General features: G+C 41.8%; 1 protein-coding gene across 5 annotated transcripts; it reads right to left on the reverse strand.

The window, feature by feature from the left end:
• Positions 1-758: 758 nt before the first annotated feature.
• Positions 759-26,460, reverse strand: CSTF1 (cleavage stimulation factor subunit 1). 5 transcript variants are annotated; one of them, XM_083446935.1, is made up of 8 exons: positions 26,353-26,460; positions 23,920-24,111; positions 23,254-23,449; positions 22,047-22,324; positions 20,125-20,322; positions 18,682-19,072; positions 15,115-15,153; positions 759-1,436 (listed from the first exon to the last, which is right to left on the reverse strand). In XM_083446935.1, exons 2-8 carry the CDS (start codon positions 24,094-24,096, stop codon positions 1,177-1,179), a joined length of 1,539 nt encoding a protein of 512 aa, XP_083303061.1. In that variant the 5' UTR covers positions 24,097-24,111; positions 26,353-26,460; the 3' UTR covers positions 759-1,176. The 5 variants fall into 5 exon arrangements, with proteins under 5 accessions (XP_083303061.1, XP_083303059.1, XP_083303062.1 ...); XM_083446933.1 differs by lacking the exon at positions 26,353-26,460 and adding an exon at positions 25,614-25,755; XM_083446936.1 differs by lacking the exon at positions 15,115-15,153.
• Between the last annotated feature and the right edge of the window lie 98 nt (positions 26,461-26,558).

Genomic DNA, 26,558 nt, shown 5'->3' on the forward strand with positions numbered 1-26,558 from the left:
TTCCCCCTCCTGAAGTGTTCCACAACTGGTATTCAGATGAATATTGCGCCCAAAATCATAGAGGCAAAGCACAGTCATCATTGCCACTGATAGCCTTTACCTTCATGAGTTTGTGTAATCCTCTTTTAAAGCCATCCTAGTTGGTGTCCATCACTGCTTCTTGTACACACGAATTCCATATTCTGACTATGCACTGTGTGAAAGTTTTGATGTAACTTTAAACAGATTGGCTAAATGAATGTTCCAGTGATTTCTAGGTACCATAGAGCTCTATGCTTTAGAAGAACCGATCACGGAGGTGACCGAAAGAGGGATTACAATTCTACAGTAAATAGCTCTCAGGACATAGTGGCTTTATACTAATATATGGTGTGACCACACTTGGAAGACAAGTGTCTAGTTCTGGGTGTTGCACCTCAAAAATGATCCTTTCAAGGGGCTGGAGCATCATATGTATGAGGAAATGTTAGTTTGAAGCTTTTCAGTTAGAAAAATGGTAAAGGTGGGACACCACATAATAGAGGTCTGTTCAAATTATGCATGGTGTGGACAAAGTTAATATAGAGGTTTCCTCCCTCTTATTTGAAGCTAAGGCTATCTAATTAAGCTTAATGGTGAGATTGAGAACAAAATTAAATACTTGTTTTCACAGTACATAGTTAAAACACAGAATTCATTACAAGATTCAGTGATTTCCGCCAAACTAGGCGGCTTCAAAAGTAGGGTAATAGCCAATTATGAGAAAAATTAGATACACCTTTCTAAGAATGAGTTTAATAAGATAACTTTTAAGTATCTACATCATCTACAAATAAGAATAAAAGGCCACCAGAGAACTGGAAAAAAGCACACACAACATACAGCAATACATGTACAACAAATGAAATAGAGCAAAGAGTGTTAAGGGGTTTAAAAAAACAGGAGGCCAAGTTTTGCTACCGAACATGGGAACCTGTCCTGCCAAACATGTACAATTAGGTGAAGAAAAATATTTTCAGCTATCTTGGCTGTTTTCAACTATGGACCCAACTTTAAAAACTGTCCTTTCAGTAGGGAGTGATGTTATTTCTAGAGCAGAGAATTCAATCCAAATACAGAAATTCAGAAATGGTAAAAGCAAAATTTTTAAAAAGAAAAAAGGCATAAAATTCAGTCAACTTTTTCGCAGTTGCAGCTTCAGTCCGTGGTTGACCTTCGGTACCAAAATCGAGCTCTATAGTCGTCACTGCAGGTCATGAAGCCAGGGTTGGTAGGAGAGTGGACAATGCAACGAACTATACTGTTATGCCCCAAGGAAAGAAGATTCCTTCGTTCAGCTGTTCGTGAATCCCAGCAGCAGAGGCTAATGGTCCTTTCATCAGGAAGCAGCACATAGTCTTCTGTGTGGTTGAAGACAGCTTGTGTCCTATGAACTTGGCGTCCACTCAAACCAGCTCCTGCAGGTATTGCAACATAAATATTCAGTATCAAAATACATATTAAAGGAAACTGGCAGATCCTGCTATGCAAATGCTCATCATACCAAAATTCACTTATTCAAACACGAGAAACTAGCATCCAAACCTCGCTATGTACACCACAGATTCAGATGTTTGTGTAATACTGTAAACATATAGCAGCCTTAAACAAGCCTTATTCTTCTGTGTTTTGCTGGTCTGTGGCAGCTATTTCGCTAGAAACCATGGGAGGGAGAGGCGAAAGGAGGCTATATCGGACAAATAATGGAGCATTTTATCCTTCCTTGTTTGCCTTTTGCAAGATTTCAGAGGGTTTTCCTGATTTTTTTCATAATTTTGAGGTTTAAATTCCTTGATTAGGCATGCATTAGAAACTTTCCCATAGGAAATCAATGGAAAGTGTTGACTTTATATGCAAACACTTGCCTAACAAATGATTTCCTGAGAATGCATTGTGTTCGGATAGCAGGACCTGTGTATAATGTATAGTTGACTGGCAATGGGTGAAATGAACATCAGCAAATATCAGAAAAAAGACAATAAAATAATCAAATATTCCTCTAAGAATCAACAGAATATTTATTAGTAAATTCAGCAAGAGGCGTCATAAAATAAACATCCTTTGTTTGCCTTTAGAAAAGCCTGCACAAAGTGACACAGATCTTTTGAGTCTTCCACAGCTCTAGTTCTACATAGAAAAGTACTCTATTCCCAATTAATGGGAGTAGGATAATCAGGGCTGACTCAAAAGTAGGGGAATACACCTAAAAGGATTAGGCCATTTAGGAGTTCAAAACTTTGAATTGTAGCTGGAAGCTATAAGGCAGCACAGTTGATTAGTGCCCATGTTTCCCCTATTCTATTTGTAACAGAAAACAATTTGCAACATTTTGCACAACTGAAGCTTCTGAATGCTCTTAAAAGAGCTACCCATGTAGAGCGCATTGCAGTAATCAAACATGGAGGCTGTAGAAAAAAGATTGATGGTTGCTAAGGAAACAGTTGACAGAGCAGATGATGCCAAGTGGCAGCATACTCTCTGGGCCTCAACTGATACCTGATTATCTTTTTCCAGAAGGGTTACTGAGTTAATCTGTTGCAGCAGAAGTGAAGTCTTGTGGCATATTAAAGACTAACAAATCAATATGGCATATTCTTATTATTTTGCCTACGAAAGCTTATGCCACAAGATTTGTTTGTTTTATGCATAACTCTTCTCAGACTTTCCATTGATTATTAAAGAGGGATAGATCACATCCATCAATAGACACTTCCCTCCTTCCCAAAACTCAGGGAATATTAGCCACTACCCCTCAAGCTTGTCTGGATTCAGTTTTCAGACTATGTGTTCTCTTCCAATTAACCAAAGGCACAATAACCATTACTGAGGCCACTCAATTAAATGAGTAAGAAAAAATAGAAGGGTACCACCATCCTGATCACGCCTCATTCCAAGAGTTATGTATGATCTTGTTAATGGCCTCTTTTGTTGGCATTTGTCTGTCTTGGAAGACAACGGAGTGCACATCCGGTGGTTTTGACATCCGGGGATGAAGTCAAACCACTGTATTAGCAGCACCAGCTTGGCTGCAGGAGTTGCCGGGAGGCACCATCCAAACCATCTTAGAGGCTCCACTCTGATTTGTGTAGGGCTTACACATTAGACTTATTTTATCCCAATGATATTCCACAAGGGTGAAGAGGGTCAGGATCACAGTTTTCTTTCTCCTATAGGAGCTATCTTCCTAGGTTGATGAGGCCCAACAGCCTCTTACAAGTACAGTATTAAACAATTGCAGAGATAGAATGGAATCGTGGCACTCTACAAGCCAGCTTCTACAGTGTTAACACAAACTTCCCTATCTGCAATCTCAAAATTTACATCCGCAAACAAATTGAACCAGGCCGGACCACTACATTTACAAAGCCCCAAAGGGAACAAGATTTTATTATCTGTAATCTCAAAGGTAAATGAGATATCTAATAGGAACAATTCTAGTGTTACTTCCTTGCCCATGTTAAGAAATGATTGGCTACCAGGGCTATTGTGGGAGTCTTTGTCCTGAGCCCATGCTGAAAGCCAGACAGAACAGAGTTTAAGAAAACTGTTTCTTATTCATGCCAGAAAGCAGACAGTAATGGTGCAAGTGTCAATTCAATCACCTTCCCAGTTTAAAGGCAAAAATGTAGGAATAACCAGTTCCTGTTAGGATTCGCACATCAAGAAAGATTTTTTAAGAGAACCTATGGTCATCTCGCTGAAAGAGGTTGTAATTTTCCTCAAGTGCAATGAGCTTTAAAAATAACATTTTTAAAAAAAACTGATCCAGCTCATCCACCTTTAACAGAAGAATCACATCAGCCTTTTCCATGCGGTTTTCAGCAAGTATGCTGAGCAAGGGCTTAGATTACCGTATTTTTCGCACCATAGGGTGCACCGAACCATAGGGCGCACCTAGTTTTTAGACGGGGAAATCAATAAAAAAAATCTCCCCCCCCAGCCCCAAATAGCAGCGTACAGGCTGCGCACAACCTTTCCCAGCCGGGAGAGGCTGCATGGAGCTAAAGAAGCCATAGCCCCGTGCAGCCTCTCCCTGCCGGAGGGGTTGTGCACGGCTATGGCACAAGCCTGCATTCACTCCATAGGACACACACACATTTCCCCTCAATTTTTGGAGGGGAAAAACTGTGTCCAATGGAGCAAAAAATATGGTATATGAAGTTCACAGAATATCATGGAAGAGGAATAAACCGGCCGAAAGTAATCCGAGCATTTGCGGCAAGAGGTTGCCAACGATGATTCCAGTTGAGCTTCTGCTCTGTGGCACCATTACAGGTTCAATTTTATATTTAGCATGCCACAGCAGTCTGTGCATGTTTCCTTCTCTGGGCAGGATAGTCTATGTCAGGACCTCTTACACCAACTTGAACAGCTCTATGACAAGTTGCCGTACAGCAATAGCAGAGGAAAGTATTCTTTGGCACCACTACTGCATAAAACTTCACTCTGATTATGGCTGCACATCTTTTGCCAACTGTGCTTCTCAGTGCCTTATACCAGAGAGAGCAACAGGTCAACCTGTCATTCCAGAAAGGAATAAGGTAACTAACTGCAGCTATAGATGACCACCAATAAATCCTCCTAGAAAGAATTCTAAAAACCAACAAGATGCATCAGTATCTGATAGGCACATCTTAATGGTTTTTCACCTGTGTCATTACTAGGTATTGATTTATCCATAACCAAACCCAATAAATCTGAGAAGTTTAGACTAGAACAGCAGCTACTGCATTGACTTCACTATGATCACTGAAAGGATATGAGGTGAAATTAGGGCTAAATTACTGGTTAGATTAAATTACTTTATAAGGAGGTTTTAGCCTTCGATATTACTTTATAAGGAACCAATTCTTGCCCAATTAAACATCTGAATAGTTTACATTAAACAATACTTTCATGGTGTAATCCTATGGCCCCTGTAATACCGACCTCTCTCGTCATGTGGCTAGAGGTAATCTCTGGACAGAGTTGGCGTTTCCAAGCATCATGGCTGCTCCACTGGCTGACTAGGAGCATCCTGGGGCAGTTGAGGGCACACAGGACCCCAAGCTTCCCTCATTTCCCCAAAATATCTCAAAAAGGAGCCAGAAACTACACCAGCCTGAGACCTTGCATAACTTCTTCCCTTTGGAGGAAATGGAAGGGAATCAAGAACAGTCACAATTTCCTCCCACTGCAAGCAGTCACAGCTTGGAAATTGCATTAAGTATGGTGCAGATTTCAAGAACAGTCACAAGTATGGTGCAGATTTCTCCTTCACCTTTTCTAGTAAAATTTCTGTTAGTATAATGACACATTATATATAACTTTCTTTAAAATAATAATAATAGTATACTAGTCCCCCCATCTAACCCCCCCCCAATGGCCGAAGTAAAGAACTTTGTTAGTCAAATCTCAGCTATAGAATGTAGGGCAAGGAGAACAAGATTACACTTGTAATTCTCAAAATTCAATGTGAAACTGAAAAACTAAAAGGAAGCTAGAAGATAATTGTTACACACTTGGAAAGAAAGCTAAAACCAACACTAACGGCATATACAGACACATCTAAAGAAAATATATATTTTACTTTCGGGGGTTCAGGCTGAGTCCAGCTTCTCTCACCCCCATCTTTCCACTACAAACAAAGATATACTTTGCTTTCAAGCTGATTGCTAATTAAGCTTCACTTTTGGTCCTCATCCTGCATTTTCAGATAAATTTGTTTTTGTTTTTTTAGACTATTGAAAATACTGCTTGAAGGTTTATACATACATAAGCTACTTTGGCATCTTTATCAAACCTCCCCCCCCCCCACCCAAGTTGAAAAACTGCTCTTGAGAGAAGAGGTGGATTTGCAAAGTCACAGGTTCTAGCCAATCAGCACTGTATAAACCACCTTTTCCTACAAATTGACAGACCTGGATTTCCCTGAACTCAATACTGGAAAGATTGTATACCTGACCAAAATGTGCCAAGTGACATTTCATAGCAGCCCAACCACAGTGAAGAGACCAAGGTGCAGGTTTGTAAGAGTAAATGTTAGGAAGAGGAGATTTCAGCAGGGAACAGAAAAAAATGCCAAAAGATTGATCCCTTAGCTAGTTAAATGCGCCAAAAGATTCTGTTAGCAAAAGAAAATATGGTGCTTGAATGTTCAATGCACAGGAGAAGTTTAATTACAATAAAAATCTTTTGTTTTTACAAAGGCTTTTCCATCTAAGAGAATTGCATTAATGTAGATCAGGGATGTCCAACAGGTCGATTGCAATCTACTGGTAGATCCCCATGAGGTTTTGGTAGATTGCGGTCGATCTCTGGCTCTCTTTCCTTAGCGTTGCTAAAACTGACTCCTGCCACGCCCCCACGTCCCGCCCTCCATTGTTGTATGATCTCTGGAAGGGAAGACGAAACTTTCTCTGTGCTGCTGTTTTGATCCACAGCGATCTTTTTGTGAGTGACTTTGCCCCTTTGTCCCTTGCCTTCAACACCCCCCAAATGGAACTCCCCCCAAATCTTTTCTTCTCCCTAAAAAAAGTTTGACAACTTTGAGCTGAACCCCCCCCTCAAACAGGGTTCCCTTCCTCAGAAAAGCTCAACAACTTTGAACTGAACCCCACAAAAACAGAGGTAGGTCACTGCCAGTTTTTATTTATGAAAGTAGACTGCAGTCTCTTGAGAGTTGGCCACTCCTGATGTAGATGATATTTGAGTGTCTAATGCCTCCTATGATTACTGCATTTCACAATGGTCACCATCAAAATTGGGCAGGAAAAAAGGGACAACAGGTTGGTAATCCCTGCTCTAGGTAAATATACATCTGGGTTGGATCCAATCAAGTCACCCTCAGGGCAGATTCAATGAAATCAATAGACATGATTACCTGATGTCCACCAATTTCAATGGGTTTACCTTTGAGCATGACTTGAAATAAACACATTGAAATTATTCAGACATCAGTTACTCAAGTCCATTGATTTCACTGGGTGTGCTTTGAGTTCAAGTTAGTTGGTCACTACCCTCTGGATCCCATCTAAGGAATATTCCACTTTTTTCTTTACAACTTTTCAAAGAGGGTTAGACTAAGAAAGCAATTCTCTCAGGAATCTTCATTGTTGAGTGGCAATTTGAACTCAAGTCTTGCCAACCGAGAACCATTTATATCACACTATTCTGGAATTTAGATTAAGTTATTAGATTTGATTAGAAACCTTTTATAGTTCAAGGACGACAATTCAAGGAATTCTCTCAGAGATCTTCATTGTTGAGTGGCAATTTGAACTCAAGTCTTGCCAACCGAGAACCATTTATATCACACTATTCTGGAATTTAGATTAAGTTATTAGATTTGATTAGAAACCTTTTATAGTTCAAGGATGACATTCCCTTAAGGGCAAAAGGCTGGGAGCCACAAGTTAGTGGTAAATGGAACCAGAGGCAAAAGTGGGCAGGTTGAAGGATGTGACACTTATCTTTGTATAGCAAAATATATCCCAGACACACAGCTGTCAGAGGTTTCTACACACCCACCCACCACCCCTACCTCTCCATCCAGACCATGAAGATGCAATATCACAGTTCAAAGACTCTTTGCAGTCAGACAAAAGCCAAGAAGGGGGCAGCTGAAGGTTATGGCCTAAGAAGAGTCCCCTAGAGCAGCCAGAAGGACAACATTCAGCCCCCAAGTCTGAGGTTCCATACTCCTGTTTTAAATTAAGCCTTCAGGCATTTTAATAATATTTTATTGTTTAAAGTTTAACATTATGTAAGAAAAACAGATTTTCAGGTGAATACAAACATGTTGTGTTTTCTACTGTTTATAAAGAGGTTGCAACCCAGCACTATCCAATCACTGCTGTAAGCTACATACGGAATTGCGACAGACTTCCACACTATCAGAAGTACTGTACTTTCTCTACATGTACATCTTGCTATGTTCTGCCAACACAAGTGGACATGACATACCTATGGTGGCACAGCATTCAGCCATTATTACTTGTCCATTCATTTTTTTTTATAAAAAAAAAACCTCATTAAAAAAAACCTTACCATTATGGTGTCATGCTTTTTTCATTTAAAAGAACTAGCTGGAAAGGAGTTTTGTACTAATTAACAAGATAAAATTACGACCCCCTCAAGAAAAACAAATGAGATCATAAAATGGTACCCATCATTAAAGCCGATGTGTGCTGAATTGCAATTGGTTCGCTTTCCCAGTAAGTCACAGCCCACATAAACCCCTAGCTTTTAAATAAAAAGATGGAAGAATGGCGTGAAAGGAAACCTCTTTGCAGAGATTGTGCGGCTCTTCTGGTCTTTGTGGTCTGAGAAAAGATGCAAAAACTGCAGGGAAAATAACTGGTTTGGATGACTGAGTGAATGCCCACTACAGGAAAGTAAATGAAGCATGTAAACTTCACACTCAAGGCCTCGTGTAGCAGCATCCTAGAGGTTAAGGGAAGCACTACTTCCACAGCAACAATCCAAGCTAGACAGGAATTTGAAGGCTGGCATCAGCAGAAAATTGTGGTTTTGAATATTCATTTCTAAAGACCGTAACGTGAAAATTAGTTAGAATGGGTATGTTTCTCAAGACAACTCTAAGCAAAATTGCTAATGGAGCAATGAGCCAGTCTGGCCTAGCTCTGTAGTTTCAGAGTTGACTGGATTCCAGAATAATCTGCTCTATTGATGACCTTGCTAACTAATGGAACAGGAGGTGGATGTCAACCTCTAAAACAGTTGCTTCCAAGGGTCATCTTCACTACTTCGTTGGCACAAGTCACAACTTTACATTGGGCTCAAAGGAGATGAAGTTAAGTGCAAGATGACTAAGAGTGTTAGATGGTATTTTACTTGCAACAAAGCTGACAGATCTTGGTACAGAATGTCAGGACTGGTCGTTGTCCTCTTCAGATCACCACACAAATGCTTCTTGTTCTTTATAAAACTCTTTATTGCGTATTAACAAAACAATCTTATAAACGGTTCTTAACTTTAACTATTCTTCCTCAGAGTCACTTATTTCAGATACCTTCTGAGCTCTGCTTCTCCATGACCAGCCACCCTCAAAATGGCGAAGGCGCCTCTCCCTTCGTTTTCCCGCTCTTTTTTCTAACCTCCTGGCTAGAGCTGGCCTGTATCTCCTCTCCTCCGAATCTGAGCTAGAACTGAACCCTTGCCTTTCCTGTGAACAGCCAGTCCCTCCCTGTTGTTCCTCTTGCTCCCTTCTATTAGATTCTCTGTTCTCCCTCCCCCCCTTGGGGAATGCTTTCTCCCTCTGAGAAACTGAAAACTTCTAACTCTTCCCTGACATCACCCCCTCCCCTAAGCCCCCCTTCCTCCTTCTCGCTCTCCTCTGTTTCTGGAGGACCGAACCCTATGAACTCTTCTTCCTCGCTATCTGTCTTTTCAAAAATTTCTTGAAGATGCCAGTTATGGGGTTTTGGCTTGTGGGGATATTTTCTATGAAATTCTCTCTGCAATTCTGGAACGTTAATTTTTTCTGCTGGTTCCCATGAGTTCTCAGACTCATCTAACCCTTTCCATGCAACCAAATACTGTAATTTCCTCCTACTTATTCTCGAGTCTAATATCTCTTCCACTTCAGCCTCCTCTTCCCCCATCATGGTGGGGAAAGGAGGTGGTTCCCTTGAAATTTGATACTTATGCGCTGGTACAAACACTGACAATAAAGAGCTATGAAATACAAGGTGTATTCTCATATTTTCAGGTAAATGAAGCTTGAAAGTGACTGGGTTAATTTGAGCCTTTACTCGGAAAGGTCCCAATCTCCTTGGTTCTAGCTTTTTACACCTCCCTCGTATTGGTAGTCCCTTGGTAGACAGCCATACCCAGCTCCCTACTTGGATTTCTTCCCCAACTCGCCGGTGCCTGTCTGCAGCTCTCTTATAAGCCTCTTTAGCTTCTTCCAAATCCTCTTTCAATATCTCATGAATGCACCTCAACTCCTCTATCATTTGTTCTGCTGCTGGTACTGCTAACTGCTCCTCTTGACCTGGGAATGCCCTTGGGTGCAAGCCATAGTTTGCCACAAATGGGGCTCTGCCCGTAGACACATGCATTGCATTATTATACGCAAACTCTGCTAGACTCAACTTCTCTAACCACCCGCTCTGCTGATAACCAGCATAACACCTCAGATATTGTTGTAGTGTTGCATTCGTTCTTTCAGCTTCCGCATTGGTTTGCGGGTGTCTCGCCGACGTGAGGCTTAGCTCCACATCTAGTAACTGCATTAACCTCTTCCAAAATTGTGATGTAAATTGGGCCCCTCTATCTGAAATGATTTGTGATGGCAAACCATGCAACCTAAAAATATTATCTAAAAACATCTTTGCAGTTTCCTGTGCGGTCGGAATTTTGGTACATGGTATGAAATGTGCCATCTTGGTTAGCATGTCAACCACCACAAAGATCACTGTTTGCCTATGGGATGGCGGTAGATCCGTTATAAAATCCATAGACACCACATCCCAAGGCCTTCCCGGCGTGGGCATAGGTTGCAACAACCCTGCGGGAGCTGCTCTGGGTGCCTTGGCTCGTTGACATACTTCACAACCTCTTACATATTGTGTTACTTCCTCCCTTAACTTTGGCCACCAGAACTGTCGTGTGATCTGATACAGGGTCTTTTCTCTACCAAAATGTCCTGCAGTCGGGTTATCATGATGTTGCCTCAACACTTTACCTCTTAATTCACCTGCAGGTACATACAGCACCCCTCTCCTGTACAACAATCCATCTTTTTCTTTGAAACCTTCCTCTTCCCCTCTACCTTTTCTCAGTTCCTCCATTTTCTTTTGTGCAAACTCATCCGTTACTGTCAATCGCTGGAATTCCCTGCCGTCCACTACTACGGCTGCACACCCCCACTGATCCGATCTCAGCATTTCTCGCAACTTGGGAGGTGCTTCCCCTTCCATATACTCAGGTTTGCGCGACAGCGCATCTGCACGAACGTTTTGATGCCCAGGTATATACTCAATCCTAAAATTAAACCCAGCAAAAAACTCCGCCCACCTAATTTGCCTTTGGTTTAGCTGTCTAGCAGTTCTCCAATACTCTAAATTCTTATGATCTGTTTGTACCACCACCTGATGTGACGCCCCTTCCAAAAAATGTCTCCACACTTTAAAGGCAGCATGCACAGCTAAAAGTTCCTTATCAAATATGGTGTAGTTTTGTTCTGATTGATTTAATTTTCTAGAGTAGAAGGCACAGGGTCTCCAGTCCCCTTCCTTGTCCTGTTGCAGCAGAATGGCCCCAATAGCCCTATCAGAGGCGTCAGTTTCTACCTTCATACGTTTACTTGGATCTAGGTGCATAAGATATTTTTCTGAAGCAAACACCGCCTTTAGTTTATCAAAGGCCTTCTGTGCTTCCTCAGACCATCTGAATGGCCCCTTGCCTCTTAGACAATCAGTCAGTGGCGTTGTGATTTTGGAGTAATTACCTATGAATTTACGATAGAAATTAGCAAATCCTAAAAACCTCTGTAGATCTTTCTTAGTCTTAGGTGCCTCCCATTCCACCACTGCCTGAACTTTACTGGGGTCCATGTGTACCCCTTTGTGGGAAATGCAATATCCCAGGAACTCCACCTTTTGTGTATGGAACTTACACTTCTCTAACTTCACATATAACCTGTTGGTCCTCAATCTCTCTAACACCTGTGTGACATGTTTTACGTGTTCCTCCATGCTTTCACTATATATTAAGAGGTCATCTAAATAAGAGACACAGAACTGATCCAGTATACCTGCTAAGACGTGGTTGATGAAGGTTTGAAATACCCCTGAGCCATTTTGCAAGCCAAAAGGCATTACCAAGAATTCAAATGCACCATACTTAGTACAAAAACTGGTTTTCCACTCATCCCCTTCTCTGACCCTTATCAGATTATATGCTCCTCGTAGATCAAGCTTGGTAAAGACTTTGGCTGACCTTACTCTCTCTAAGAGGTCATCTATACGTGGCAGTGGGCACACGCGAGGCTTCATTTGGCTGTTAAGGATTCTGAAGTCACATACTAATCTCGGTGCCCCTTCCTCCCCTTTCTTTTTGACAAAAAAGATGGGAGCACCCCCCGAGGCTGTGGACTCTCTAATAAAACCTCTCTGCAAATTCTTTTGCAGGAACTCCCTCAATGCTGCAGATTCTACTTCCGACATGGCATATATCTTGCTTGGTGGCAACTGTGCCCCAGGGACTAGATCTATCTTGCAATCATAGGGCCTATGTGGTGGAAGTTTATCCGCTTCTTTTTCACAAAAAACATCCCGATAAGCAATATATTGTGACGGAATCTCACTTTCATTCCCCATCAACTTCCCTTCTACCTCTGTTCCCATTACTTCCACTGAGATTTTTCCTTTTTGCCCCAAACAATGTGTCATACAATAGATCGAACCAAAAACCAAAGACCTTTGATGCCAGGCAATCACCGGATTGTGACGATTGAGCCAACTCATGCCCAGCACCATCGGGTGTCCAGCTAGTTTGGTCACATGAAATGCCCTGGTCTCTGAGTGATGACCCATATCCATTTTCATTGGTGGAGTCTCATAAGTCACTTCTCCTGACAGTAGCGGTCTGCCGTCGATTGTTTTCACTCGCAGTGGGAAATTCAAAGGTAACAAAGCGATTTTGTGTTCCTGTACCAATTTCTGATCTATGAAATCTGCTGACGCTCCTGAGTCTAACAGCGCCTCTACCTGGACCCTGTGTCCATTGGGTAGTTGTAGTTGCACCTTCACCGTTAGTCCTGGGATAGGTGGTTCTGCGTGAGAGCCTTCTATTGCTTCTCCACCCGGCTGCAAGCTCCCATTTCCAGCCGGGGACATTCGTTTCCCTGATGCAGTTCCTTTGGGCAATTGTCTTCTCCCATGTCTGCTCCAGATAGAGACTCCCATCCTTTACGATTGCGACATTGTCGTGCTAGATGCCCTGGTTTTCCACAGACGAAGCAACGCCTCATGTCTCTTCCTCTCCCTGCATTTCCTCTTACCATGGAAGAGGTAGTAACTGAGAGGGGTCTGGCTGCTCCTAATTCCATGGGCTCTGGCCGCTCTCGTCCTGATATGTTGCCCGCTCTGCTCTCTGTACTTTCGATAATATTGTTTTCCCGCCACCGTGGTCGCCATTGTTCCTTCCTTTCACTAGCCCTCCGTTCTATGCGTAGGCTCAATTGCAGGCACGTTCGGACCAGAGAATCCAAGGAACTAGGTTCTGGCATTTGGGCCAATTGGTCTAAAATCTCATTATTCAGTCCTTCCCTAAAAAGGGCTGCAACTGTTGGGGAATTCAGATCCCATTTTAATTTCTGCACCAGCAAACTAAAGTTGGACCAATAAACTCCCACAGTGTCTTTTCCTTGTCTCATCCTCAACAGCTGCCTTGCTGTGATTACTTCATGCGCAGGGTCTAAGAAAATCGTGTCTAGATACTGCAGAAACATTTGTAGATTTCCTAGGGCGGCATCCCTTCGAGATATTAGGGGTATAACACAGTCCTTAGCCCTCCCTTCCAAGAAATTAATCACATAAGCAACCTTCTCTTGCTCAGATTGAAATTCTTTATCCTTTATCTCAATTATGTAAGAAATTTCTGTCTTGAAAGCCATGTATTCAGAGCTTTCTCCCTTGAAGCTACGCGGACGTACAGTAAATGTTTTACTCACTCTATCTCCACACGTCGCTTGCAGCATGGTTCTATGTTCTCCCAGTGCTGCCGATAGTACGTCAACTTGACTTTTCAACTGTAAGTTCTGTTGCCATAAGTCCTGTAATGTTAGCTGGAGCGCTGGGGTTTCTCCTTGCCCAACTGGCGCCACAGCTCCCTCCATTTTGGCTTCTCCTTCTTTACGTATAGTGAAGAGGCGCAGAGCAGAAGGTATTCTGTCAGGACTGGTCGTTGTCCTCTTCAGATCACCACACAAATGCTTCTTGTTCTTTATAAAACTCTTTATTGCGTATTAACAAAACAATCTTATAAACGGTTCTTAACTTTAACTATTCTTCCTCAGAGTCACTTATTTCAGATACCTTCTGAGCTCTGCTTCTCCATGACCAGCCACCCTCAAAATGGCGAAGGCGCCTCTCCCTTCGTTTTCCCGCTCTTTTTTCTAACCTCCTGGCTAGAGCTGGCCTGTATCTCCTCTCCTCCGAATCTGAGCTAGAACTGAACCCTTGCCTTTCCTGTGAACAGCCAGTCCCTCCCTGTTGTTCCTCTTGCTCCCTTCTATTAGATTCTCTGTTCTCCCTCCCCCCTTGGGGAATGCTTTCTCCCTCTGAGAAACTGAAAACTTCTAACTCTTCCCTGACACAGAAGACCTGCTAAAGCCTGTGGCAAGTAATTCCTCCCTGCTTGCCATAATACCTACAGAGTATCATCCAAAGCTATTTCTGGTGATGAGGGAACATGGGCTGCCTCTACTTCGAGAAAGATACATCTAGTGTCTGTTTTGAAGACTGAGTTTCTAATACACAAACATAAGAGTCTTCAGGGATGTAAGGGCCCTTTGACTTGTCCAACAAAACTGGGAGAAGCTGGGTTTCCTTGCTGGGCAGTATTTTTCTTCCATTTAGATAGGGCAGTGTCTGCCATTGTTTTGTTCCTATTTAAACGGTGGGCGGGAGTACATTGGACATAGCTTTGATACACTTTTGGAAAGGTTACTGAGAGTATTTGCTCTACAGCTCCAGGCATACCTGGATATCAAGTGTTTGAGGCTGACCTTGTGAGCCTGAAGATTTTTACCTGAAAACTGGGAAAGGTAGGTTGAGTTTTGAGGTGTTTCTGTTTTTATCAGATCAAGACCTAGCAACTGTCACGTATTCTTAACCTTGAGGCTAGACTACTGTGATGCGCTCTATGTGGGACTGCCCTTAATGAATGCCTGGAAGAGTCAAATATTTCACAGTAAATTTGTTTAGATGAGCTCTCATTGCCAGGGTTAAGCATGAGCAGGGCACTTTTATATTATTTTTAGTTTCAAGTTTATTTTGTTGTACTGGGACAGGGTAGAAATGGAAATTAATCTAATTATGGCAGAACTGGTTAAATACTATTCATAGTTACACAGGTCTGACTCACCCCAAGAAAAAGAGTTCTTTCTTTCTAACGTCCAGATTCCTAAAATTTCAGATGAGGAAAAGAATAGGTTGAACCAACTAGTTGCAGTAAAGAAAGTAAGAGAGACCATTAGTCAATTTATGAGTAGCAAGACTGTTATCAGGATATTACAAAAGGTTTGCTGGGATCTTAGCAGACACTGATGTATCTTTAATCCAAACAGCTGTCTCTGTCTTGAAAAGTGCCACTAAAGAAACTTTACCTCCAAGAGGGCAAGGACTTGTTTGCGATCTATTATCACATATATTTAAAGAGATCTCAATTCTCCAAGTGATGGTATTTATGTAGCCAAAATGGTATCACATACACAAGCAAGAGATTATCAGCAGGCTCAAAAAACTTCGAAGTTTGCAGAGTACAAAAACCTTAAATCCTAGGCGGGGACCACCCCCTCAAAAACACCCAGTCCAATGCTAAAATATTTTATTGCAGATCCCACCTGTACCACATTTTCTCTGTCTTCTAAATCTCAGCTATCCACCTTTATTTCCACGTTGGCAGAAAAGGAATCTGTTCAAACCTAAAATACATTATTTATGATATAAAAAAATTATTCCCATTTGGAAATGAAAATAAAAATGTTATATCTGAAAGAGTATTCATCTTGTCTTTTAGGGATGGAGTAAAAGTTTTCAAATGAAATGAGTAGAACCCCCCCCCCTTGGGATTTAGGTTGAGCTCTATCTTTGACATGACTACAAATATTTAATGATAAATCTGTCTCTACAATTTTGGTGGATGGAAGTTAATGGAAGCCATATATTAGATAGTTCTATGTGAAAAGAATACTCCAGTTTTACTGTCACAGATGTTTTAACTGTATTTATGGAAACCTGAGGATCGCAGGAACAGACCAGAATTTGCAATGTCAGAGATGTCATATCAGAGATGACTTGCAGTTTCAAAATACTGCATTTTTATAAAATGCACCCTCTATTTTATCAAGTCCTTCATGATCATACCATTATCCACATAGTACCCATTTCCAAAAATGGTCAGAGGCCTCCAATAAGCTTTTCAACATGGCGCAGAAGCATTTCCCCATCTCTTTTCCATGACTGGTATTCTAATGTTTACTATTCTGGACTTCCACTTTCTATTTAGCTATTGCAGCAAATAATAATTGATAAACCTAAGCTTCATGTATTTGTCCTTTTGAAACTATCTTAGTACCACCATGTCTTGAGGTAGCCAATTCCTGAAGCTAATACCACTTTGGTGATACTGCCAGCATGAATTAGGTGTGATAATCCACACTTTTGTTGCTGGTGCTGCTCATGAAAGGAGGAAGTGATATCCCTTTAAAATAATTATCACAAGCAACGAGAAGAATATAATAAAATAAACCTCAGAGATACAATTTACAAGTTTCCTTTTAAGTTGACAGTCTTCCTTTTTGTGGAGTACTCTTTAAAATATAATATAATTGGGAGCAGAATTAAACTACGTCTGCTGTAGTATATGGGCTATTGCTAACATATAGTTTAACCCCCCCCCCCACCCAAAATGGTTATCACCTACTACTGGGCAGGGCAAAAAAAAAAAATTGGGTAGTTTAAAAGGTTAGAACTGGACATGAGTCACTGTTATTAAGAAAGAAAAATACTAAAGAAAAAGCGTTTTCTCCTAGAAGTATAGGAGACCATGAAGTGTATGAATATTCATCATAAAACATGTGGGGTAGGAGAAGAGATTTCATGCCTGAACTTAATGGCAGAACTGAGAGAAGAACAGACCAGCAACCCAGCTCTAGACAACGACTTAAACTTCAACATAGCAGTGAAACAGTCAACTAAATTGGTTGCAATCTCCACAACAGAAAACAGAGTATTAGTATTACAAGGCTTATGTACATCCTTCTTTTTCTTTCTCTCTCTCTCTCTCTCTCACAAAAACTAAACTGACACACAACACACTTGATGCAATCTTAAATAAGGGGTGGATAATGTATGGCCTTCCAGATGGTGCTGTACTGCAACTCTAGGTCATGCTGCCTCAGGCTGATGGGAGTTGGAGTCCAACATTGGGAAGCCACAGGTTAGTACCCTTGTCTTAAATGCCAAACTCTTACTCCACTGTAATGTAGCAAGTCTTTAGTTCTCAGTATCTATACAAACTATTTATGTTCATTAGCTGGTACACCAGTTTTGAGACAAGTATTCTCAAGAGCCTTTAAACTTACTGACACTTATCTACTTCCTGGATTGCCTATAAGCAAATTAATGTCAATGCTTCTAATAGAGATAGAAATGTGAAAACATACCACCCAGAATTCAATGTGAAATTATCCATGGTAAAAGTTTTAGCAAAGCCTGACGTTTTGATATATAGAGACATATTTAAAGTCCCATGCATTAGATTCTAATAAATGATGCCTATGTAGAAAAAATATTTATTCCAAAAATCTCAAAGACACTAATAACATAAAATGACTGAAAGCATTATTAAAACATGTGCCATTCACATGAACCAAAACAGCTGTTGCTCACAGCATACAAGAGCAACAGAAAACCATCTCTCAGAAAGAAACCCAGTAGTCCACTAGTTGGATTGGTAGAGTTCATCTAGTGAGAAAATAACCAACCACAAATGTTAAATCAAGGTAATGTACTGCTTTCCAACTACAGCTGAGGATGCATACTATGGGCCCCCCCACAGTGCCCTTGTTTCTTTGTAAAGGAAGAACATAACATACATTATTTAAGACTGGAGAAAGAGCCCTGCTAGATCAGGCCATCTAGTACAGTATTCTGTTCTCATTGTGGCCAACCAGATGCCCATGGGAAGCCTGCAAGCAAGACCCTAGTGCAACAGCTCTCTCCTCACTTGTGATTCCAGCAATTGACATTTAGAGGCAGAGTGTCTCTGACAGTGGAGGTATGCCAAGACTTGACTGCACCCTGCTGGTTTAGTATGTTAGAAACTTGGAAATTTGTATAACAAAATATGCCTCTACAGAAAAGGAGTTCTTCCAGAGAAGTTAATTCATACAATTTCCTGATTTCTGAGGGAGCTGTTACTGCAGTAGCATCTCACACTGGAAGTATTAAAGAAAGCATTGAGCAGAAAATTGCAAGCTTACATGTTGATGTAGTTTGTTTCCAGCTCAGCAAGATAGAAAAAAGAAGTAACATCATTTGTGTATCAAGCAGTATTAGTAGGAAACGAATCAATGTGTGAACCCCAGGGATTTCTCTTAAATAAACCCCAGTGATTTAAAGTAAGAGTTGTGCAAACACACAAGTATGATTTTGGACATGACTGCAGAGTTAACCTGATTTTCTCCTAGGTCATGAGATCATGAGGTTATTTCCTTATGACCAATATTTGTTTAAAGTTTCAAGGGAAAATGTCTGGTTTATATGCCACTTTGCAGACTTTGTACAGAACTTTCAATTTACATTTTTCCTCATGATACACCCAGGAAGGCCATTACATTTAACTAGATGTAATGGAGGATGGGATCATGGCTAAGAGTACGTGAGAGAAATATATACATATCTATTATATTGGTCAACATCTACTCACCTGTATATTTTACTAGTGTTCTCCCTGTAGAGATCTCCCACAGTTTAGCTACAGAGTCTTTTCCACTAGACAGGATATACTTTGAATTCTTGGAGAAAATGGCAGAACAGACTTCAGCCCCATCGTGCGCTTTTTCAAAAGTAGTGATACAACGATTTGAAACGCCATCCCACAATTTGATGCATCCGTCTTTGCTGCCCGTTACATACATGTTAGCACTTGCATTGTAATTAACTGAGCATATGGCATCAGTGTGCTGATCTTGAGGATTGCAAGATACAAAGCACTGGAAAGTATTGACATCATACAGTCGCAGGGTAGGATGCTGGGTACCGACAAGAATGAAGTCTCCAGAAGGATGGAAAGAGATAGAACGCAGCATTTCTGCTTCCTGTTTAGTTGGAAAATAGGCAGTTAACATTAAAAGGCATCTTCCCAGTACACTGATCCACCTAAACACCAAACTTGTGTTGGCTACTGTATAAAACATACAACAACATTGCTATTTAAAGAAGCCAGGCAGGACTCATGGCACAGCAGAACAGATTTTTCTGAACAAAGTTTGAGAAAGCAGGTCCTCATAAAAGAGGTGAGATTATTAATTAACAGGAAAAAGGTTCTGAAGGGAGTTGTGTCCGAGTCACACCTTTTCAAGATCAGTATCACCTACTTTGTAGATCCCCAGAGACCACTCTCATTTTCCTATAAGTTGGATTCATGCTCTGAATCATACTCTAAAACTAAGCTACTGTTAGGGAAGAGAAGTATTTAGTTATGCTTAAAGAAGTCACAAACTACTTCAGATCTATTGTAATCTACCCCATGCATTTCCCCGCTACTCTAGCAGATTGGATGATCATGGTGTTCCATGTTAATTTCTTCTTGAGAGATTGTCAGTATGTGGACAGAGGTGTCAAACATTCCCCTGGGAATTTTCTAGCTATATTGCCCTTCCCAAGGGAGGAAATATAGGGGGATTTCCCCCTCCCCCTAAAAACAACTTTGGGTGTTGGTGGTAATTTTATTTATTTCCTACAATTATTTACATCCTATCTTTCAGAATACAAATCCTTCCCAGGCATTCGACATTTAAAATCACACACATTATCCCCATATAAAATGTTATTTGAAAGGCGGGGGGGAATTAAGCAGTCCTGTCTTCTACTTCTCTGTTCTGCCACACAACTGCAACAGCTGATACTGATTTTCAGTTTTTAAATAGCCAGGGGAAGAAAGAATGAAAACCATTTCATAGCTAGTTTGACCCCTTAATTAAAGTTAGGAGGAGTCTGAATGGCAATTTCCAAAGTATGTTTTACCAGGATGGTCTTAATCCCAAGAACACTTGTACACACCATTTAATAACATCAACAAGGCTTCAAAAGTCATGCTTTTCTAGTTATTTTTGTTATTCCTTATAAAGTTTTGATTTAAATGTCTAACCTGGATATATTTGAAGGCTCTTTTGGCAGATGGTTTTGAGTAGTCAAACAATTTAAGTGTGTAATCCCTTGAACCAGAGGCAAGGATTTGTTCTGTTGGATGGAAAGCTAAACATGTCACCTCATCCACGTGATCATAGAGAGTTCTAATAACAGGGTGGTTCTCCATGTTCTGCTGAGCTGTTTCATTCATCATGACCTGAAGAATACATTTCAAAACACAGCACAGTAAGCATAGAATTTTCGCTGCAGGCATCAAGACACAAATGCTGTCTATTGCACATCTGATGCTGTTCCCTTCATAGTGGATCTGCATCTTCTCACAACTGTTTATGCAGGATGTTTAAAGTGTGAAACAATCTCTCGTATATGTCCAAATAACTCTCTTTAGTGGGTCATTAACAGCCCATCTTACAAATGAAAAAAGGAACTCTTGGGAGATCAGGACTGGTCCAAACTTTGCAAGTCCATGGCTATGCTAGCACTAAATTCAGTCACCAATTCCGTTTCCCCTGCAGCTTCCTGTACTCCACAAAACCCTACAAAGTGTGTGTGTGTGTGAGAGAGAGAGAGAGAGAGAGAGAGAGGTGTGGTGACGAGGCCTGCTCGTCTTTTTGGAATGAGACAGTCTCTCACACCAGGTTAGCTTGAAAATATCTCACACACCAAGATGGATTTTGAAGGGCTCTCACACAGCCTCCAAAGCTGCTGCCCGCCTTTATTGTAGTGTTCAGCAAAATGATATAACAATGTATCAGCTAGCAGACAAAGAACAGTACAGTATCTCACGTCACCTCAGACCATGTTACGTGGACCAATCACTACATTAGCATGAACTGTTCACGCGTTGTCCATGTTCCAAGCAGCATCTTGCTTTGCCCTGTAAGAAACTTCTGCCCATGCGCTTATGCATAAGCAACCATTTTCCCACAGTGTGGGTGGCCGTAGGGAGAGGGGGGAAATAATAAAAATTGCCTCCTTTTCTTCTGATGCTGTTCTTTAAACACAGGTATAATACGTGCAAAGCTAGGTACCCCGCTCAGAACCCTAGCTGCTGAATTCTGCACTAGCTGAAGCGTCTGAACAAAGTTGAAAGGCAGACCCATATAAACCACATTACAGTAATCTAATTATGAGGTTATCAATGTGTGGATCATGGTGGCCAGGCTATCATTGTCTAGGAAAAGGTGCAGTTGACATACCAACTGAAGTTGGCAGTAGGCTTTCTATGCCTACCTAGGCCTCTAATGCCAGTACAGTGGTACCTCGGGTTAAGTACTTAATTTGTTCTGGAGGTCCGTTCTTAACCGGAAGCGCCACTTTAGCTAATGGGGCCTCCTGCTGCCACTGGAGCACGATTTCTGTTCTCATCCTGAAGCAAAGTTCTTAACCCGAGGTACTATTTCTGGATTAGTGGAGTCTATAACCTGCAGAGTATGTAACCCGAGGTACCACTGTACAGTTTCAGGTTAAGAACGGACCTCTGGAACGAATTAAGTACTTAACCTGAGGTACCACTGTATCTGTATACCTGTGCCTTAAAGCGAATTCAAGCAACCCAGTTCCTGGACTCAGGAACCATCCACCCACAGGCTTTTTGCGTTATCAGAGGTGGCTCAGTTTATTGATCCTCATCCAGCCCATGACTGCATCCAGGCTTCTCCCAACTGAGACTGCTCCCAACAGCTTCATATGACTAGTAAATAGCACTGGAGATAGTTTCATATGACTAGTAAATAGCACTGGCACCCCACAGCTTAACTGGCAGAGTGATGAGATGCTGTCATTCAAAGCTACTCTCTGAAAACAGCCCCACAAATAGAAGCATGACCAGTTTCTTTTGGCAGATAATTCCCAGAGGACCCTAAAGCTGAAAAAGGAAAATGCAAACATTTATTGATTCATTACTATTTGAGCATTTACCTCAATTGGCATAGCACTCTTTGCTAACATTCTCTCTGTATCAAGTATTTTGATTGAAGCATCAGCTGATCCTGTAGCTATTAACTGTCCATCTCTGCTGTATGTAGCTACCCGACATGGTCCTTTATGAGATGTGACATAACAGGTCTCATATTCAGAAGCTTCTGGGGACATGGTCTGCACATCTGCATCAAATTCCAAGTCAATCCCTGTGCCAGGAGCTACTGTATCAGAGCGCCCAATTGCATACTGAACTGCACTATCATCATTTTCCATTCCTAGAAGAAAAGAAATTACAAAAGCTCATTTTCCAAAAGTAAGAAGCCCCAAACTTTAAAAACAGGGGAAAAAAACCTGTTACAACAATAGTTCTCAAACCTAATCTGTTGGTATTTTGAATGCTTATCAAGCTGTGAGTTCTAGAAGACCTGTTCCCTGCCTTATAGGCCTTTTCCCACCTGGTCTAGAAGGGTGGGGACCTGTCTGACCCCAGCTACAAAAGCTGAGGCTGCTGAAAAGACTCTTGGACTGGGGTGTTGTTTAAGGTTTTTATAACTTAACTGGAAGCATAAGAAAACATTAGAAAATTTGTGGAAAGTAAACTGGCACAATAATTCATACTGCTAACAACCATTTTTACTCTATATGAGATGCTCACCTGTTTAAAAGAAATTCTTCCTAAAAAACCCACAAGGTGAAATGCAATTATTCACAACTGTGCCTCTCTAGTTTAGAGTACCTGGAACCCACATAAGTAGATGAGCAGCAACTGATCTTCGCTCCAAAGCGTAAAATGGAGAGATAGCAGATTGGTGGGAAACTAAGGTGTAGCATGGTTGCAAAGTCACTGGAAAGATAGGGAAGCTGACCTAGTTTATACACAAACAGCTGCAACAGCGCCATCATGTACATGTCTTTGCTGCTTTACATCCTCTTCCAAGCAAGATCACAGAATATAATGGCTCATTTTACATATTTCTTGAGTAAGTACTGATCTGGGACAACTATCAGTGCTATTTGCTAACTATCGTTTTAGAAGACTTAAGTGACTGCAGATAACTTTAATGGCTTAAATATCCAGAGACAAAAGAAGTATTTTGATTACTGATGTTTTGACATGCCATCTAAAATAACAGCCTTAACAGAACTAATAGTGCATACCTGAACTTAAACACAGCATATTAAATTTGTTTCACACACAACTTACCCACTTTAATAAGATGCAATAGTTGTTCGGAGGGTGCACATACAGACTGTGGTTTTACCTCATTTATCAGACCGTTAGCAATGTTGATATATCCATCATAAAGCAACTGACTAATAATGAGTCTGTAAAGTTGTTGCCTGTCTTTCAGGCTTACTTTTGGTCTATACATTGTGAGTAAGGGCTGTCTTCCGGAAGTCTGAAACGAAGAAGGAAAAAATAACTATAGTACTTACATGTACAGGAAAAAAGCATTAATGTTTAATTTTGTTTTTGAAAGCATTTGTATTCTTTCTTCTTCTTTTTTAGTAAAATACCCAAGGTTGCTTTCACAGCAGAAATAAATAAAGCAACCAAGGACAAAAATATATTAAGTAATATAACCTAATAGTTCCCACAATTTTTCTCCCACGGGCCACCTGAAAATTGCCGAGGGTTTTGGTAGAACCCTCCTGCAGTCTTTTTCCCGGCCGCTCTTTCAACCGCGCCGAAATCCGTATTTCCCACCTCCCACAACACCGAGCCTATCGTGACAAAGGCTGCGGGGCTGGGCGGCTCTTCCATTAAAGGGAAAGCGGCGGCTACCTTGGCGTTCTCCACGTGCAAGAAACGGCCACAGCGAAGAGCTGGCGAAACCGCCGGGCCCGGAGAGCGAGACTTGATTCTTACCAGCCCGTCTTTCGGCCTGGGTCGATCTGCGCTCAAAATGGCTGCCGGGGGCCCGACGACGTCGGCGGGCGGCTGCGGCGGCAAAGGCAGCGGGAGCGGAGCCTGCGGAGGGGCCGGCAGCAACCTGGACCGAGGGCCGCTGCGTCGAACAGGCTGCTGCATCGAACCTCCGCACATCGATTGAAGCCGCAGCTGGGAGGAGAAAAGGAGCGCAAGCAAGGGTCATGTGTGCGCATGCGCCACCAGTAGAGCTAGGTCTTTTCGAAATACGACGCGAAGATGGATAGTTGGGAAGGAATTTGGCATGCCAAGTTTTCTCTATCGCTGTAGCTCCCTCTTGGGGGCAAATGTTTTACAATACAGTAGAATATTCTTAATTTTTTGGCTACTATAAAACGGTCGAGGCACAGGAGTCTTGCCACACACAAAAAAGGATACTTAGTTGAAAATCCAATTTACATGGATCAGTATCATGGGTGTAGCCTAGAGAGGGGCAGGTGCCCCCCCCATCAATAAACATCAATACAAACATGAGGTTCTGCCCCTCCTAACAAAAGCCTGCCCCCCCCCCCTAACAAATCCCTTGCCATGCCCATAATCACTATATTAAAAAATGTGCAGTGCGGTAGATATTTCATTCTAGGGACAGTAAATTCTGCTAAGCCTGATTCATAATTCTGTTGTCACTTCCAGTACACTGCTGTGCATTTACTCAGGACGCAGGTGGCGCTGTGCGCTAAACCACAGAGCCTAGGACTTGCCGATCAGAAGGTTGGCAGTTCGAATCCCCGTGGCGGGGTAAGCTCCCGTTGCTCGGTCCCTGCTCCTGCCAACCTAGCAGTTCACCCCAGAGTCGGTCACGACTGGACCTAATGGTCAGGGGTCCCTTTACCTTTTAAGCCCCACCCACAATGTGGCTTACTCCTAGGTAAGCACATACAGAATTGCAGCCTTAAGCACTGATATCCTGAAAATGTGTGTACACAACTTCTTACTAATATAGGACCTTTAGGAATTTCCAAGTTTTTTTTCTGGCTAAAAATGGGATAATATACAGTATATTGACTTAAAAAGTTCCAAACTCTTCTCTGACCAGTTCTTCATATCTAGAGGTGCACAACCATTCTAAAGGGCAGGAATCAGTTGGTTGAGCTTCCTATTGAATGCAATGCAGCTCAGATGGTGAAATATGGGGTCTCCTCTTAAATCAGGCACCCCCAAACTTGGCCCTCCAGATGTTTTGGGACTACAACTCCCATAATCCCTAGCTAACAGGACCAGTTGTCAGGGATGATGGGAACTGTATTCCCAAACCATCTGGAGGGCCGAGTTTGGGGATGCCTGTCTTAAATAAAGCATTTACTTGGTAATCTTACAACCAGTTCCTAGGCAGTTGCCCAGAGGTAAACCCCACTTGAGTTTAATAGGACTTTTTAAAAAAATGAGTAGAGTTGCAATTGTGCAGCCTGATTCGCTGCATATTTACTCAGGGTGTCCCACTGAGTTCAAGGGAGTTTATTCCCAAATAAGTGTACAGTGGATTGCAACCTTAGACAATCGGTGCATAAGTAAATGGGCACTGTTCAGTGACAAAAGATAGGAAGAATGACCTTAGGCATGTTTGCTTTGACAGTCTACATCGCAACAGGCCCAAATACCTCATGCCCCCAATCTTATCGAAGAATTCTACTCACATCAGCTTCAAGAAATGACAGTCGCATTGGTCGTGGTTCATTGGTAGGCAAGGCCATGTTACTCATGCCCCATGGAAACTGCCGCCTATCACATGGTGGCGTGATACGACGACTTGTCATTTTTTCTCACAACTGTATATCCTTTACACTACCTCTTCAATCCTCTCACTTGTCCTCAAGAATTAAGTTATATGCAGATGACCTTCAACCTGAGAAGCACACATTAATCTGATGTCTGCCCTGGTCCTCAAAGGTCAGTCTCATAATCCTTTCATGGTAGCTTTTCAAAAGACATGGACAGAGGAGAGGGCTTCTCCTCAAATCCACACTCACATCTGTCAACAGCTGCTTAATAGGCACAATGTCCATTATACAGAACTGAGCATTATGGGAAATCTAGCCTGGTGCAATGGTGTTTCACATTTGTCAACAAAGTCCATTCCGTAGCAAGTTGCTCTTTTTTGACTTAGTAGCCTGATACCTGAACTGATAGACCACCACGGCTCTGATAAAATGTGGTCAAAGTTGTCTTCAGACAAACACTTTTTTGATGCCACAGATTGAAAAACTGAGAATACCAGAATCATTGGCCTTCACCCACCCAGTGCCAGCTGTTCCTGTTGGGCCCATAAGTTTTAAAAACAATCTGATGACCTCCACCTAGAAGAAAACAACCGCTCAGCATCTATTGCTGTGAATCTGGCCTATGCATTCTTTGTGGGCAAATGCTACCACTTACTGGACGTCACCAGTGGACCAGAGGGCTGTGACCCTCTTTGGCTTGGCAGCCCAGCTGCTCCTGACAGTTTGCAGCAAGCTAGCTCATTTCAGAATGGCCATTCACACGGTCTTTCAAATTCGGCGTGGTGAACTCTTGGTTTTAAGGAGAGTCACCCCTCATGCAAAATGGCAGGCCCCACAGAAGTGCAGAGCCGCACTTCTGCT

This window comes from Podarcis tiliguerta (genome assembly GCF_965153285.1).
Source record: "Podarcis tiliguerta genome assembly, chromosome: 6".
NCBI classification, from domain to species: domain Eukaryota; kingdom Metazoa; phylum Chordata; class Lepidosauria; order Squamata; family Lacertidae; genus Podarcis; species Podarcis tiliguerta.

What these genes read in the sequence shown, in the direction of transcription:
- CSTF1 (XM_083446933.1), bottom strand. Translation starts at nt 25,733, where the DNA reads ATGACAAGTCGTCGTATCACGCCACCATGTGATAGGCGGCAGTTTCCA. An exon ending in GAGCCTTCAAATATATCCAG is followed by an intron (nt 19,073 to 20,124) that starts GTTAGACATTTA and finishes CCAACTAAACAG; the next exon opens with GAAGCAGAAATGCTGCGTTC. An exon ending in AAAGAACTCTTTTTCTTGGG is followed by an intron (nt 1,437 to 15,114) that starts GTGAGTCAGACC and finishes CAATACCTGCAG; the next exon opens with GAGCTGGTTTGAGTGGACGC.